Consider the following 18,137-nt stretch of genomic DNA (forward strand, 5'->3'; position numbering starts at 1 on the left):
TGTTAGAATAAGGCTGTAATGTAAAACAAAGTGGAAGGTCAAGGGGTCTGAATACTTTCCCGAAGGCACTGTGCATATACAGTACCAGTCAACAGTTTGGACACACCTACTCATTCAAGGTTTTTTCTTTATTTTTACTTTTTTCTACATTGTAGAATAATAGTGAAGACCTCAAACTATGAAATTGTCACGGTTTTCTGTATGTGAAGGAGAGTTGGACCAAAATGCGGCGTGTAGATTGCGATCCATGTTTAATAAACAAACGTAAAACACAAATCGATACAAACACTACAAAACAAAGAACATAACGAAAACTTTGACAGCCCTATCTGGTGAGAACACAGAGACCGGAACAATCACCCACAAACACAGTGAAACCCAGGCTACCTAAATATGGTTCCCAATCAGAGACAATGACTAACACCTGCCTCTGATTGAGAACCATATCAGGCCAGACGTAGAAATAGACAAACTAGACAATGAAACATAGAATGCCCACTCAGCTCACACCCTGACCAACCAAAACATAGAAATATACAAAGTAAACTATGGTCAGGGTGTGACAGAAATGGCAAATATGGAATCATGTAGCGACCAAAAAAGTGTTATACAAATCAAATTATATTTTAGTTTCTTCAAAGTAGCCACCCCTTTCCTTGATGACAGTTTTGCACACTCTTGGCATTTTCTCAATCAACTTCATGTGGTAGTCACCTGGAATGCATTTCAATTAAGATTTGTGCCTTAACTTAATTTGTGGAATTAATTTCCTTCTTAATGCGTTTGAGCCAATCAATTTTGTTGTGACCAGGTAAGGGTGGTATACAGAAGATTTGGTAAAATACCAAGTCCATATTATGTCAAGAACAGACAGCTCAAGTAAGCAAAGAGAAACAACAGTCCATTATTACTTTAAGACATGAAGGTCAGTCAATGTGAACATTTCCACAACTTTGAAAGTTTCTTCAAGTGCGGTCGCAAATACTATCAAGCGCTATGATGAAACTGTCTCTCATGCGGACTGCCACAGGAAAGGAAGACCCAGAGTTACCTCCGCTGCAGAGGACAAGTTCATTAGTTACCAGCCTCAGAAATTACAGCCCAAATAAATGATTCAGTGTTCAGAGGAGACTGTGTAGAAGTAGTCACCCTTTTGCCGCAAGTCATGGATTTTCTTTTAGGGATGCACTACGGCCACACAAGGGGGCATCGATGGACATGACCGTCAATTCGGTCGGGATATTTGAGGCCTGCACACATCCACACCCAATCCCCCCCCCGAACTCCTCCAATTAAAATGCACGAGAGCGACGACGTTCTCGACGCATTCAATTATCACGCCCAGCACACAAGTGCATCCCCGTCCTGTCCGGTCCTTCCGCAGGTGTTTAGAAAATCAAAACAAGCCCCTAAGTCAGTAACATAAGCCCCTTGCCTCCTTGTTTGAAAGGGATTTTTCCTCTCCACTCCAGGCTTTGAATGCGTCCCAAATGGCAGCCTAGTCCCTATATAGTGCACTACTTTTCACCAGGGCCTTGGTCAAAAGAAGTGCACTATTTAGGGACTAGTTTGTAATTGTGGACATTAGCCTTTGTTTCATTGGGAGCCCTAATACGAGGCAGCCACTCATTATCACACTGTAGTAATTAGGGCTCTGCCTGTGTGCCTCTCTATAGTTAGCTCATCAGCAGGCAGCAAAGAATGGCGGCTGCTGTAGTTAAAAGTTAATTAAAATATAGCCATTCTAGTGTTTACACTAGATTCTAATCCCAGCCACTAGCTCCAGTATTATTTGAGTACGATTTGTATTTGTTCCGGGGGCCTCTCATTAAGGCGTTGAGGAATTAGAGGAGCCGTTGTCGTCGCCCTCTCTGAGCATATTTTGCGCCTTGGCTCACGGGTTAGTAGAGGATCCTACCCAAGGTCTAAGTGGTATTATTGCGAAGCTTATTGTGACCCCCTTATTTGTACTACCTAAACCTTAATAAATGCCAATGTTCTCATATATGCCATGTATGACTGTTGATAGCACTAGCTGGCTATGGTAATGCATTGCCTAAAAATGTGTTAGATGTATAGTCTCCAATTATGGCCCTTGTGCTAAAATGTTTGCTTGGATCCACATGTGCTCACAGAGCAAGGGTTACATATATATGTATATAGTGTTAGTGTTGTCATGGATCCACCTCTCACCGCAACTGCTGAGACCAAACAACCCCAGTAGCAACAACAGTGTTACAAAACCCCCAATGTGCAATGTAACAAAGCCCAACTTTAGAAGTGACCTGCATAGGCGAGTGAGCCCAATCTCTCTGTGCTCTGATTGCAGCAGGCTCCCTGTGAACCCTATTACCAGACACTCTGGCCAAAAGCCGTCTGGTGCGATCCTTGGCGCTCTCTGCCGCCGCTCAATTTAATTTCCTCCTGTACGTGTAATTATATTTTTCCGTGGTTCCCCTCGGGTGGTGGCAAAAGGTGAGGCTAACTTTAGACAGATTTTGTTTCTGAAAATATTTGAGGATACCCAAAGAGAGACTGTCGCAACAGCTCTCACTCTGAACATATTTTTTTTTTTCAGTGTGTAGAATTGACTCGTCAATTCTGGTGCAGTAGTAATGACCTGTTTAACTTTGTTTCTTGGTGCTGTGTCAAAATGAATCCTCCCACTGTATTATTTCTGCACCATATGTGACTTTGGTGTGTGTGTGTGTGTGTGTATAGGGTGGTGGGAAGGGTGGCCAGGGTGATGCCATGTTGGAGGTGGTGAGCCTGCAGAGGGAGACTGAGAGGAGCAACGGGGGACGAGGCCGTCTGGCCTCTCCGGCTGAGGAAGAGGAGCCTGAGGAAGGTATTGAACTCTCCCTCTCGCGCTCTGTTTTCATCCTCATTTCATCATCGTATCTGTCTCTCTCTTTCCATCTTTGACATTCTCTCTTACCTCTTGCTCTTTGTATCTATCTATCCATCCATCCATCCATATACGTTGCCCTGAAGACTAACTAAGAGTGCATTGTTGTTTTCTTGGCTAGCCTTTCAATCACCTTCCAAGGTCAACATGAGAACTTGCACACCTCTCCAGGTAAAATGCCTTGGCACATTGAATTCCATCCGCCTCGGCACATTGAATTCCATCCGCCTCAGTCACACGGACGACATAATTGTATTACCTAATATCGCTTGATTGAAAAATACACTATGTCTACTGCCGTAATGCTGAAAAACTTGCTATGTTCAATTTCAAAGAAAAACGACCTGCGTCTCAGAGCTTACTTAGATTGCTTTTAGAAAGAGTGTGTACAAGGTGAGAGAAAAAAAATAAATAGATTGCTTTGGCACAAATAGCTTGTTGGAGGAGCATTTGTTTTATTTATATATTTCGGGCAATTGTTTCTCCTCGGTGGCGGGACACCTCATACAAATGAGATCATCTGTCCAGATATTCCCCCTGAATTGAACGTTATCAACACGTTGGCTCACTTTGCATTTTCCTGAGGCTCGCCCCCCTCCTCGTATCTGGCGGCCATGAATCAACTGTGAAGTTTAATTTAGTGTGTGTGTGTGTGTGTGTGTGTGAACCGCTGTGAGGGGGAGGTGTTAGCAGGTGTGGATGTTTGTGTGGGGGAACGTTTGTGTGTGTGTTCGCGCTTTTGTGTCTGTGTGTTTGAGGCGTGTGTGTGTCTCAGACAGTGGGGAGTTATTTATTTTTTGGGTGTCGAGCGAGGCTGAGGCAAGACAGAATTCCAGAAGCTTTGGATGGGTTCTGGAGGCTCACCGGTTTCACTGGAGCACAGTCCAATCCGGTTAAGTAGGGTTGACTCATTGGTATCGCCGCACTGCTGCTGTGGGCTAAGACCACCTGGTACCCATCTTGCCCTCCCTCCCCAGCTTGACTCAACACTACACAGCTCTGGAAGGAACACACTGCCTGCCACTGGTTTACTTACCAAAAGGATTTCACTCTTCATTTTAGGAATGCTCATTCTGTGTTTTCCCATTTCTACCATCCTATTGAAAATATGAATATTGAATGAGTAAGGTTTTTTAATACATGTGGAGTAAGAAAACAAAGGGTTTTACATGGGTTTTACATTGCCAGTGTAACAGTATAGCTTCTGTCCTCAGAGCAAGTGACGTTTGAAACGCTATTAGCGCGCACCCCGCTAACTAGCTAGCCATTTCACATCGATTACACCAGCCATTAGGCAGATAGGCTTGAAGTCATAAACAGCGCTGTGCTGCGAAGAGCTGCTGGCAAAACGCACAAAAGAATGCTTACGAGCCTGCTGCTGCCTACCATCGCTCAGTCAGACTGCTCTATCAAATCATAGACTTAGTTATACCACACAGAAATACGAGCCTTAGGTCATTAATATGGTCGAATCTGGAAACTAATTTCAGTGAAATACCGAACCTTTCGGTATTTTATTTAACGGGTGGCATCCCTAAGTCTAAATATTCTTGTTACATTGCACAACCTTCAATGTTATGTCATAATTACGTAAAATTCTGGCAAATTAGTTCGTAATGAGCCAGGCGGCCCAAAATGTTGCATATACCCTGACTCTGCATGCAATGAACGCAAGAAAAGTGACACAATTTCACCTGGTGAATATTGCCTGCTAACCTGGATTTCTTTTAAAAAAGGCATTTGTGTTTATGATTAGGTACAGTCGTCCAACGATTGTGCTTTTTTCGCAAATGCGCTTTTGTTAAATCATCCCCCAGCGTTGCATCGATTATATGCAACGCAGGACACGCTAGATAAACTAGTGATTAATTGATTTGTTTTTTATAAGATACATTTAATGCTTGCTAGCAACTTACCTTGGAGTGCAACGAGAGGCAGGTGGTTATAGCGTTGGACTAGTTAACCGTAAGGTTGCAAGATTGAATCCCTGAGCTGACAAGGTAAAAATCTGTCATTCTGCCCCTGAACAAGGCACTTAACCCACCGTTCCTAGAACGTCATTGAAAATAAGAATGTGTTCTTAACTGACTTGCCTAGTTAAATAAAGGTATAAAAAAATCGACGCCCAAAAATACAGATTTCCGATTCTTATGAAAACTTGAAATCAGCCCTAATTAATCGGCCATTCCGATTAATCGGTCGACCTCTAATACAAGACACAAAATGCATCCTCAGACATCTTTCTAGGGATTTAATGACTAGTGAAACTAAACAAACCCTCTTCTTATTACAGCACTCTTAAGTACACAAACTAGAGCCGCCAGAAAATGTGTAGCGAGCTGGCATTTCTCCCAGTACTTTTCAATCTGGTGTGACGCCCGGCACATCACTTTCAAAGCAGCAGCACAGAACACGTTTACCAGACATAGTCATTAGTTTATGACTTCGAGAAGAAAAAACTTTTTTCACACTTATTTTGACAAGTTGACATAGTACCTCCCCCAATTTCTTCCTGTTTTATCTAGCGACTACGACCCTGTCCCAGTGTCACCCCCCACACTCGCTACGTCAGGTGGATTCACTTGTCAGTCACAGTGGTTTCCTAGCTGCAGCCTACAGAGCCTCATAAACCACGCCTCTCAACAGCTTAGTTGCATCTCGTTTGACAGTCTGCATTCTGCACTTGGTTTCTTTTTTCCGCTCACTCTCCTCTCCTGCCTGAGATGTGCCTGTACCAATCCGTCGAGACTCTACTCCCCGCTACGTCAAAAGCGAATGTATGGTCCACAGAGGACTTCCAATGTGTGACTGCCCACTATGGCATGGACTTGGGCAGAAACCAGCTTGCTGTTTTACCAGAGCTAAAGAGAGGCAAGGGCGTCAGAACAGTGGATGACTTAATGAATGAATTAAAGGGCATGGGAATGGTTGGCCGGCTATACCTAGAATTAGCTAAACTCATCCATATTTTTTTGTGATACCAGTGTCAGAACGACTGCCAAAGCACAGAGGCTTAACAGTATGGCTATTCTTCACCCGGACAGGTGGGCAGCGCTTTACCTAAATAAAATAAAGGAATATCTTTGCACTTAAATTAGCAAAAATAAAATACACTTTTGGAATGTTTTAACCTATAAAAAGATCTCTCAGCTTTTGGAGCTTAAATAAAGACAATGTAACCCTGCTTTGCATAAAGCTTAGACTTCCTCCAGTGACAAAAAAAAAAGTTTCCTGTTGAAAAGCGGTATCCCAAGTATAAATACAGTAAAGTACACACACTTCAGAAAGATGCCACGTAGAAATGTTTAACCATTTTATTAAGCACTGAATTAATGCAAGTCTTTGTGTATAGGCCCTTCTCCTTCAGTGTAGCTCACTGCCCAAGCAAAGCATCAATATAAAATAGCCTACAGGCAGTGAGCAGACCCGGTCAGCTTAAATAGACTGCCAATAAGGTAGGCGTGATTGTTACTCGTCTCTAATTGCTGCCATCTCAGCTGATGCGTCAGCCTGAGGCGGGGCACTCGGTTTTCCTTCTGAACTGGTTCCGCTTAATTTCAGAAAGAAAATGCCATGTAGAAATATGTTTAACCATTTATTAAGCAATGAATAATTCAAGTCTTGACATATAGGCTCTGCTCCTTCAGGGTAGCTCACTGGCCAAGCAAAGCATCAATATAAAATAGCCTACAGGTAGTGAGAGCGGTAAGCTATACCCTTCCCCAAAACAGCAAAACCTTACGCCAGCCGACTGTGTAGCTATGCCAGACATCATCACTTGACCAGCTAAAGTAAACCTACGAGGGCCTCCTGAGCGCGGCGGTCTAAGGCACTGCGTCGCAGTGCTAGAGGCGTCACTACAGACCCAGGTTCGATCCCGGGCTGTATCACAACCGAATGTGATCGGCAGTTCCATAGGGCAGTGTCCGAGCGTTTGGCCGAGGGGGCTTTACTTGGCTCATCGCGCTCTAGCGACACCTTGTGGCGGGCCGGGCACCTGCAGGCTGACCTGTGTTGTCAGTTGAACGGTGTTTCCTCCGACACATTGGTGCGGCTGGCTTCCGGGTTAAGCGGGTGGGTGTTAAGAATTGCGGTTTGGTGGGTCATGTTTCGGAGGACCAATGACTCGACCTTTGCCTCCCGGAGCCCATTGAGGAGTTGCAGCGATTAGACAAGATTGAAATTGGAGAGAATGGGGTAAAATATATAAATAATTGCATAAATATAAAGTCAACCCCACAATCGCAAGAATGAATACTATGTTGGAATGTTAACCATATATGGCTTAAACTGAACGACTTATGACTCCTATCCCTCCTGACGTACTGCCGGGTACCCTCGATTTAAGGCCAGATAAGGTTAATCTTGGCACGTGTGAACCCAGCTGCCCTAGAGACGCACCGCCCGGTGCTCTCACTGATCTATACGAGGTGCCTGATCATCTGTGGCCGACATTAAATATCTATCATCTAGTGGGCTCCCGAGTGGCGCAGCATCTCAGTGCAAGAGGCGTCACTACTGTCCCTGGTTCGGATCCAGGCTGCATCACAATGGGCCGTGTTTGGGAGTCCCATAGGGCGGCGCACAATTGGCCACGCGTCGTCTGCGTTTGGCTGGGGTAGGCCGTCATTGTAAATAAGAATTTGTTCTTAACTGCCTAGTTAAATAATGGTTTAAATATATATATATATAATTTTTAATAAAGCACAACCTAAGCAATATGCACGGAACTTGACTGCGATAACAACCAAAGCAATGATATTGACTGTTAGCTGAACCTTTATTTAACTAGGCAAGTCAGTTAAGAACAGATCTCTGAACGCCGACATAGCGATCTATATAAGGCATGGAACTCGCAAATGAACTCATCACTTTTGACGTCCATAATCTCCTTGGCGTTTCATCTTCATCATAGTGTTCATAGGAAGCAGAGGACCAGTACCCCATGATCTCCAGTGTGGATTGCAGGGATAGATAGAGAAGCCGTGCCGATTCAAAACGGATAAGTTTGCGTATGGCTAAGGATATGGCCCCGCAGGAGGAGACAGAGCTGTGATGAAAAACCAGTATCTTGTCATTGGTTTGCCTGCATCGGTGACGAATAATGGATCACCCGGAGTTGCCAGTGGTCGCCATTGCAGGTAGCGTAACATGGAAAAGAGGACAGAAAGGAGGAGTTAGTTTGAGCAATGGTACCTTTACCCTTCCTATCAGTTTGGGAATGCTTACCCAACACGGTGAACGTGTGTCCTTGATTAAATCGTGAGACCATGCAATGATTAAAGAGAAATTAAAATGAACTGTACTTCCCTACTGTAAAAACTCATAGAAAGACAACTGCCTCAAGTACAAATGATTGTATGAGCCGAACACCCTTAACATGAATCTATTTATATAGAGTGAGGGTGATAGTGACCTTTGTCGTTGCCTGAAAATTGCTCTTTTGAAGCCCATTAGGCAGATGCAACATAGCTAATGGACCACAGGCCGACAATCATGATCATATACCAATACTGCAAGAACTCGGGTAGGTTTCACAATCCTCAGAAACATTTTAAATTGTAGCATGGTAGCAGCAGAGGATTAGAGAGAAGTAGCAGCGGCGAACCAGAATTGGTTGCCAATAGCTCAGAGCTAGCCCTCAGCGCTGACGAAGGAACCAGAGCCGCGATGAGATCCAGTGTCTTCTCACTGGTTGCCAGCATCAATGTTGAACAGAAGTTCGCCAGCTGCTGCCCGTGCTCAGCATGCAGGCAGCGTAACATGAGATAAAGCAGTGTTCGTTCCGGTGATGACAAGTGTTCCACATGTGAGCATACATAATGCAAACAGAACTTAATGCAAACTGATCACGCAAAAACGAAAGGGAAGGAACATTTGAGTGTATTCAGACTGAAGCACCCCTTGAAGCCATCATACAGACCGCATCTGGAAAAGTGTATTTTTGAACACCATTGCCTTAACGTGATTTTCAAACCTGCGCTACTGAGAGAGGAGATACTCTTTTGATATGCCTGACTGAATTTGGAATAGAAAAGACATGCGCGGTTATATGACAGAAGACATTGTACAGAGAGAAGACCATACAGTAGACTGCTGTATGGTACAGCTCAGCATACCATCACGTAGCAAAAAAAACACACAGTATTACTAAAACCCGAAACCGCAGCTAAACGTTAGCTACGTACCCACCTTATCTATATAGCCTAATGTCATACTGAAATTGCTCAGCAGTAGCTGATGCGTCTGCAGCGTGCACAGTTGGGAGTGACCTGATGATCAAAACCTACAAATAGTCTACCTGAGTTGAAGGCTTACCGGCAGATACCATTAGACATAGCCATGAGCGAAGAATAAATTACCTGATAACGAGAGTGAGACCCCATAGATTACTAGAATAAGCCTAAAATAAGCTCTAAGAGACCTTCCCAAAAAGAGGCAATGAATGCTTGATCACTAACACTGATCGCCACGTGGGTGTTAAGCAATCCCACCACATGCTGGGTAATCCTAGTATAAACAGCCCATCTAACATGGTTGCAGCCTTGATTAGTCATCGCACAGCTATACGGCGTCAGCTCCCCCACTAAGGTCCAGGGTGATACCTTAAAATCTGAAGAGGAAAGGTTAGGATTAGGCACAAGTATTAATTTAAAATGAGGCCTCAATCCTATAGAAAATTTGTGGGCAGAACTGAAAAAGTGTGTGCTGGCAAGGAGGTATACAAACCTGACTCAGTTACTCTAGCTCTGTCAGGAGGAATGGGTCAAAATTCACCCAACTTGTTGTGGGAAGCTTGTGGAAGGCTACCCAAAATGTTTGACCCTAGTTAAACAATTTAAAGGCAATGCTACCAAATACTAATTGACTGTATGTAAACTTCTGACCAATTGGGAATGTGATGAAAGAAATAAAAACTGATAAATAATTATCTCTACTTTTATTCTGACATTTCGCATTCTTAAAATAAAGTGGTGACAGCGGGACAGTTATGTACATGCATTGGACAGACAATTGTTGCGTAGGGTGTGAGATGCGACTGAAATTTCTCGGGCGAGGAGAGAGCTGGGCATGAAGCGCTGGGCATCTTGTTGTTATGACATGCATTAGCTATCTGAATTAGGCCCACAGAATTATACCTACAGAGGAGCGACTTCTATGAAGGAACTATGAATGTTGTTGATCTTCAGAGAGTTGTCTTAACCTGGTGCTGCAGGTAGCCTAGTGGTTAGAGCTTTGGGCTAGTAACCGAAAGGTTGCAAGATCAAATCCCTGAGCAGACAAGTCAAAAATCTTGTAAGCCCTTAACCAACAGTGCAGTTCAGAAGCTAAAGTAGATAATGCTTCGGAGGGGATGGTAGCCTTCACACACACACTTGCAAATATATGTTGCGTTTTTTTGTGGGGCTGGAAAAAAAATGGCCGCAACGTAAAAGTTATGTTATTAACCAGTTCCCTTGCTTTTAAAATAACTGTTCTGTTCCTTGAATGTCTTTTAATGGTTTTCGTTTCTGTTCCCTGAACTGGTTCCAATTCCTGCTTTAAATCCTACCCTGTCATGTCACAGATTAAAAAAAAAAATAAATAAAAAAAATATGACCTTGATTCTAATCTTTTAAACCACAGATCATGGAAACGTGCCATTTTTACAAAAAATAAACATGGTATGGCGCTGGAGATAATGAATATGAGTTTGAAAAGTGGGGGAATTGCCCTTTAACGTTGTGTGTGTATAGAGTGAGATTCATATTTAAAGACATAAATTAGGGTTGCTGGGACTTTTTTGAATGAGTGCAAAACAGGAGAAATAACATAACCATTTGGACTCCAAAGGTGCCCAGAACACACATTCCAACGATTCAACAATGTAAACGGAGGTGGCTTTTCTGGCTTCCTGCAAGCACAGCTTTTCCGACACTGCACTTCTAATTTTTTCCCGGGACAGCACGCTGATTCTTACTTGATGATGGGCTCTTGATTGTAAGAGGTTGGAAACCTACAACCTATCCAGGGAAACCTACAATAAGTACATTTACAGCACATTGTTACAGTAAGTTGCAGCTTGAATGTGCTCTGGGTACATTTTCTGCATTCTGCTGGACCTTACTCTGCTCTGCTGGAGTGGTACCATTCCATTCCAACTGCAAAAAGAATAATAGTTGCTTCTGAGTGAGATGTCTGCCCACACCTGTCTTTTGAACCTTGGTACCTCCTTGGCGTTAGAGAGGCACTCTCCAAGGCCGGCACGGTGTCAAAAAAAAGCCTTGCCAGGGAGGAGAAGCCATTCACAGTAAAATGTACAAGCATTTCTAAAGGTTCTGCTGTGTTCCAGCTGCCGGTGGAGGCGGCGTGAAAAGAAAGCCTTTCAGGGATTTCTAGCTGGAGGTCAGTCGCCATTGTAGACGGGACTGAAAGCTTTCCCAGTGTGTGAGGATGCTGCTGCTGCTGCCTGCACATTTCTTGCCAGTCACGTGCGCATACATTTTCTTGTATTATTGTAAATTACAATGTGCAGCAGTGTGACCCGGAATGTCTCCTTTTTCTCTATTTTTCAGTCAGCCCACTGATTTTTATTTTCAATGTGCTTTTTTTCATCCACACGAGCACACACGTGCACATTCACATGCATTCACACAGCAAACATACAAGCACATGCACACTCATGACCCTACTGAATGGGTGGCAATATACATACACACCCCAGCTCAAACCCTCTGCTCATGTGCTCAGCTCTGTACCTCGCCTATGAGATATAGGCTTTGTATGCAGCAAAGTCTGTTTGAAAGACCATATACTCTGAATATTCACTGAGTGTACAAAACATTTGGAACGCCTGCTCTTTCCATGACAGAGACTGACCCCAGCAATGCTCCCTGTAAGCAGCGCGTTGACGAGCAGTAGCCCCAAGGCTGCTGCGCAGCTCCACCCGGGACTGCCATGCAGAAGAAATATCAGTCCACAGAGCGAAGCATGAGATTGAACTTCACCTAACTTTCTAGAGCAGTGGGCACCAGCTGGATTGACTGGTCGATCTCCAAGGCATTCCTAGTCGATCGCCTCACAAGTAATACAACAATGGATCTATTACCGGGGTGATCATATTGCCTACCTAATATTTAGACATTTAATTGAAAAAAATGTCCTGAACAACAATACATTGGGAGGCAATTGAAGCAATGATAATGTATTGGGTCTTTAGCTTACTGCACAAACCTCATTGATACAGTACTGTTTTTAATTGGTTAATGTTGCATAGGCTTACGTTTAAGTTGCATAGGCTTAAGTTTAAAAACAAATCTGATTGGTAGATCTCGGCTTGCATTTTGACTCCGTGATCTTGACTCAGAAAAGGTTGGTGACCACTGTTTTTGAGTTTTGCCTGTTAACACTATCAACGTTTCCCTTTACTGTGGCTATTGTGATCGAATCAATGCAATATTAGCCACATTCAATGCAACATACTGAAACAAAATTAGCTATGCCAGAGATTTTTTTGTAGGCAGAACGCATCGGAGTAGGGTTTTATTGTATTGACACACACGACTCAGCCCGTAGTCTACACAGACTGGTGCAGCATAACCGATCAGAGCTGCAGTAGGCTTATATGAAATTGACCATTGCCATATATGGATATTTGACATTTACTTTGAACTGGAATGTGTTTACAGCATGAGCGGTCGTGAGTAGATGCGCTTGTTTTGATGTTAACGTGAGAGCTGCATGTAGCCACGTGTGCACATTTGATTCATATCCTTTGCTAGTTAATGAGTTATTAGCCCAATTATAGATAATTTGTAGCCAGCAATGGGAGAGTGATTTGCTTTCTACAATAGCACAAAACATATACATTTCGAGACAGCTTAAAAAAGAGTCAGGTAAAGATATTTTTTTGTTTAAAAGGGCAGTGTTGTGTTTGGAGACAGGCTTGAATAAGCTAAGTAGCTAGTAGGCAGAGGGTAGCATCATTTGTCTGATTCTCCGTAATAATGTAAAGTTGTTTCTTGCATCAAACAACACATTTTCAGTCACCTCCTTGTCTGAAGGACAAGTAGATAAACAGGTTAAGGTCAATCCCTGCATGGTTTTTATTTAAAAAATATATATATATTCTCATGGAATGTAGGCCTACATTGAACACTACACATTGGCTGCTACTCTAGGCTGAATGATAGAACAGTTATTTCCATGTTATGGGATGTATTTTCTCCATTGTTTTTGATGGTAGGCCACTGGTAGGCCTGCATTATGATCAAATAGCCACAGTTGCCTACTTGGCCACTGTTAAAACTGTAACTTAAAGCGGGTACAGACTCAGTGTTCACAGTAAATGCTCGCTGGAACTTGCACAGAATTTTCACAATTGTCAAGTTTGCGCTCAGCAGACCAGAAATTCTCTCAGTTCCGAAAAAATCTATAGGGAACATTGCTGACCAGGTGAAAGCTATGGTCCCTTATTGATGTCACCTGTTAAATCCACTTCAATCAGTGTAGATGAAGGGGAGGAGACAGGTTAAATAATGATTTATATCTTCAAGACAATTGAGACATGGATTGTGTATGTGTGAGGGTGAATGGGCAAGATACAATTTTGAAGTGCCTTTTGAACGGGATATGGTAGTAGGTGCCAGTTTGTGTCAAGAACTGCAACGCTGCTGTGCTTTTCACGCTCAACTGTTTTCCGTGTGTATCAAGAATGGTCCACCACCCAAAGGGCGTCCAGCCAACTTCACACGACTGCTGGAAGCATTGAAGTCAACGTGGGCCACTGTACCTGTGGAACGCTTTCGACACCTTGTGGTCCATGCCCCGACGAACTAAGGCTGTTCTGAGGGCAGAAAGGGGGTGCAACTCGATATTAGGAAGGTGTTCCTCATGTTTTGTGCACTCAGTGTAGTTTGTAAGATATAGGCCCTCTATGTTGTCTATGAGATAAATGCCATGTTTGTAGTCTACGTTATAGGCTCTGTACACAGCCTGTGAGATATAGGCTTTGTTTGCAGCCAAGCCTTTGAAGAAGACAATATATTCTGTATATAGTTTGTGAGATATAACTATATATATAGTTTGTGAGATATTGACTAGTGCATGTAGTCTGAGATACAGTGCCTATAGAAAGTCACCACCCTTAGATTTCTGAAAATGTTATTGTTGCAAAGTGGGATTAAAATGTATTTAATTCTGGGCTTTCTTGTCAATCTACAAAAGAAGACTGTCAAATGAAAAATAAAATGCTAATATACCTTGATTAGTTAGGTGTTCATTCCCCTGAATCAAAACATGTTAGAAACACCTTTGGCAGCAATTACAGCTGTGAGTTTTTTGGGGGGTAAGTCTCCAAGAGCTTTTCTCTGTCAAGGTGATGGGTATCATGGCTAGGTAGCAATTTAAGTCTTGCCATAGATTATCAATCAGATTGAAGTCAAAACTGTAACTTGGCCACTCAGTGTCTTCTTGGTAAGCAACTCCAGTGTATATTTTGCTTTGTGTTGTAGGTTATTGTCCTGCTGAAAGGTGAATTGGTCTGTGCTTTGCTCCGTCACGTTTTTCATCCTGAAAACTTCCCGGTCTTTGCCGATGTTAAACATGCTCAGACCTTGATGCAGCCGCTAACATGCTTGAAAATAAGGAAGCAGTTATTCAGTGACGTGTTGTTGGATTTGCCCCAAACATAAGGCTTTGCATTTAGGCCAAAAAGTGTGTTCCTTTGCAGTATTACTTTAGTGCCTCGTTGCATACATAAGCATGTTTTGCGTATTTTTATTCTGTATATTTTAATATTTTTCACTCTGTCATTATTGTGTAGTCACTACAATGTTGTTGATCCATCCTCAGTTTTTGCTCATCACAGCCATTGAACTCTGTAGCTGTTTTCAAGTTTCACTTCCTGTCCTGCAGCTCAGTTTAGAAGGACTTCGTCTTTGATGTGTCTGGGTGGGTTTAATACATCATCCACAACACAATGATTAACTTGACCATGCTTAAAGATTTTTTCAATATCTCATTTGTTATTGTTAACCATCTAACAATCACTGCCCTTTATAAGGCTTTCCCTGGTCTTGGTAGTTTAATCTGTGCTTGAAATTCAATACCGGTCTGGGGGACCTTTTTTAAAGATGTTTTATGTAAGGGGACAAAAGAAGGGGGCTAGTCATTCATTCACTTTCACATTATTTTTTATTGTTGTTGATCAATGACCGAAAACTACAATGAAATATATTTCAATCCCACTTTGCAACGCAACAAAATGTGAAAAAAGTTCAGGGGGGGTTGTAGACTTTCTATAGGCGCTGTAGCCTCCGCATGTAGTCTGTAGGATCTGAGATAAAGCCTCTGCGTGTAGTCTGTAGGATCTGAGATAAAGCCTCTGCTTGTAGTCTGTAGGATCTGAGATAAAGCCTCTGCTTGTAGTCTGTAGGATCTGAGATAAAGCCTCTGCTTGTAGTCTGTAGGATCTGAGATAAAGCCTCTCCTTGTAGTCTGTAGGATCTGAGATAAAGCCTCTGCGTGTACAGTCATGGCCAAAAGTTGAGAATATTAATATTAATTTTCACAAAGTCTGCTGCCTCAGTTTGTATGACGGCAATTTGCATATACTCCTGAATGTTATGAAGAGTGATCAGATGAATTGCAATTCATTGCATTAACTGAATCCGCCCCAAAACTTTTCCACTGCATTGCTGCCAGTAAGTCAATAAATCAACCATTTATTGGATTATCTAAAACTTCAAGGAGAGCGGTTCAATTGTTGTGAAGAAGGCTTCAGGGCGCCCAAGAAAGTGCAGCAAGCGCCAGGACCGTCTCCTAAAGTTGATTCAACTGCGGGATCGGGGCACCACTAGTACAGAGCTTGCTCAGGAATGACAGCAGGCAGGTGTAAGTGCATCTGCACGCACAGTGAGGCGAAGACTTTTGGAGGATGGCCTGGTGTCAAGAAGGGAAGCAAAGATGCCATTCTCTCCAGGAGAAACATCAGGGACAGGCTGATTTTCTGCAAAAGGTACAGGTAAAGCATCCTGAGACCTTTCATGTGTGGGGTTGCTTCTCAGCCAAGGGAGTGGGCTCACTCACAATTAAGCCTAAGAACACAGCCATGAATAAAGAATGGTACCAACACATCCTCCGAGAGCAACTTCTACCCAAAAGTAACTGCTATTCATGTGTAATTAAATGATTCTGACATGCATAACCCTGGTATATTTGGAAAAAAGACATCTGAGAGATAATTAGGAAATTATCAGAAGATATGAGTTACATAGTTCACAATACAAAAGATCAAGCACACAAAATAACCTTTTATTTTGAAAGTCGTCTTTCATTGACCAGATATAAGTGAATTATTGATGACTAGAGCTGGAAACACATCAGATCGCTTCCACAACGTGAACTGTACCAGGAAAGAAAATGGGATTGATAGACCTAACAACTAGAAATGGGCAGATGTTTTAGTAAGTGGTGTCAGGTGTGGTCACGGGATGTTGCCAAGTGTCCCTAAACCTCTCCAAAGTGGTACATGTCTGTAAATTAGGTTATCCAGTGCTCTAACTTATTTTCAATCTAAATGCTATTTGTTAAGTTTAAAAACACAATTTCTACCATATCAACCTCACTCAAACATTGTAGTGTTATGGGGTATCCAGGGTACATTCAAATGTCGTTTCACCCTCTCCAAAGTGTCCGAATGTAGTAATTGCATTGTTTTTGCACACTGGATGTGCCTAAAAGTTATTGTTCACTATAAAAACTACATTTCTACAACACCAATCTCAAACTTTGGTGGTGTGGGGACATACAGGGGATATCAGTGTTTTTTTTCAACCTTTCCAAAGTGCCTGGAAGTTTAGCCTAGGCATATCCAATGTATTGGTCCCCTGTTTACAAAAACCATATACAAGCAGTGTGTGTGTACGTATGTGTATGTATGTATGTATGTATATATACATACACACACACACACACACACACACACACTCTGCTCAAAAAAACACAATGTAACTCCAAGTCAATCACACTTCTGTGAAATCAAACTGTCCACTTAGGAAGCAACACTGATTGACAATACATTTCACATGCTGTTGTGCAAATGGAATAGACAACAGTTGGAAATTATAGGCAATTAGCAAGACACCCCCAATAAAGGAGTGGTTCTGCAGGTGGTGACCACAGACCACTTCTCAGTTCCTATGCTTTCTGGCTGATGTTTTGGTCACTTTTGAATGCTGGTGGTGCTTTCACTCTAGTGGTAGCATGAGACGGAGTCTACAACCCACACAAGTGGCTCAGGTAGTGCAGCTCATCCAGGATGGCACATCAATGCGAGCTGTGGCAAGAAGGTTTGCTGTGTCTGTCAGCGTAGTGTCCAGAGCATGGAGGCGCTACCAGTACATCAGGAGACGTGGAGGAGGCCGTAGGAGGGCAACAACCCAGCAGCAGGACCGCTATCTCCGCCTTTGTGCAAGTAGGAGCAGGAGGAGCACTGCCAGAGCCCTGCAAAATGACCTCCAGCAGGCCACAAATGTGCATGTGTCTGCTCAAACAGTCAGAAACAGACACCATGAGGGTGGTATGAGGGCCCGACGTCCACAGGTGGGGGTTGTGCTTACAGCCCAACACCGTGCAGGACGTTTGGCATTTGCCAGAGAACACCAAGATTGGCAAATTCGCCACTGGCGCCCTGTGCTCTTCACAGATGAAAGCAGGTTCACACTGAGCACATGTGACAGTCTGGAGACGACGTGGAGAACGTTCTGCTGCCTGCAACATCCTCCAGCATGACCGGTTTGGCGGTGGGTCAGTCATGGTGTGGGGTGGCATTTCTTTGGGGGCCCGCACAGCCCTCCATGTGCTCGCCAGAGGTAGCCTGACTGCCATTAGGTACCGAGATTAGATCCTCAGACCCCTTGTGAGACCATATGCTGGTGCGGTTGGCCCTGGGTTCCTCCTAATGCAAGACAATGCTAGACCTCATGTGGCTTGAGTGTGTCAGCAGTTCCTGCAAGAGGAAGGCATTGATGCTATGGACTGGCCCGCCCGTTCCCCAGACCTGAATCCAATTGAGCACATCTGGGACATCATGTCTCGCTCCATCCACCAACGCCACGTTGCACCACAGACTGTCCAGGAGTTGGCCTCATCGGGAGCCTGCCCAGGCGTGGTAGGGAGTTCATACAGGCACGTGGAGGCCACACACACTACTGAGCCTCATTTTGACTTGTTTTAAGGACATTACATC

General features: G+C 43.4%; 1 protein-coding gene across 7 annotated transcripts in view; it reads left to right on the top strand.

Moving 5' to 3' along the window:
• Nucleotides 1-18,137, top strand: part of rabgap1l (RAB GTPase activating protein 1-like) — a 164,956-nt gene that overhangs the window by 37,374 nt on the left and 109,445 nt on the right. For all 7 annotated transcript variants that reach the window (XM_036977902.2, XM_036977904.2, XM_036977903.2 and 4 more), the window contains one exon: nt 2,722-2,848. In XM_036977902.2, coding sequence (XP_036833797.2) covers nt 2,722-2,848 — 127 coding nt within the window. The remainder of the gene's footprint in view (nt 1-2,721; nt 2,849-18,137) is intronic.

This window comes from Oncorhynchus mykiss, chromosome 5 (assembly GCF_057628025.1).
Source record: "Oncorhynchus mykiss isolate SJ-2025 chromosome 5, ASM5762802v1, whole genome shotgun sequence".
Classification (NCBI taxonomy): Eukaryota; Metazoa; Chordata; class Actinopteri; order Salmoniformes; family Salmonidae; genus Oncorhynchus; species Oncorhynchus mykiss.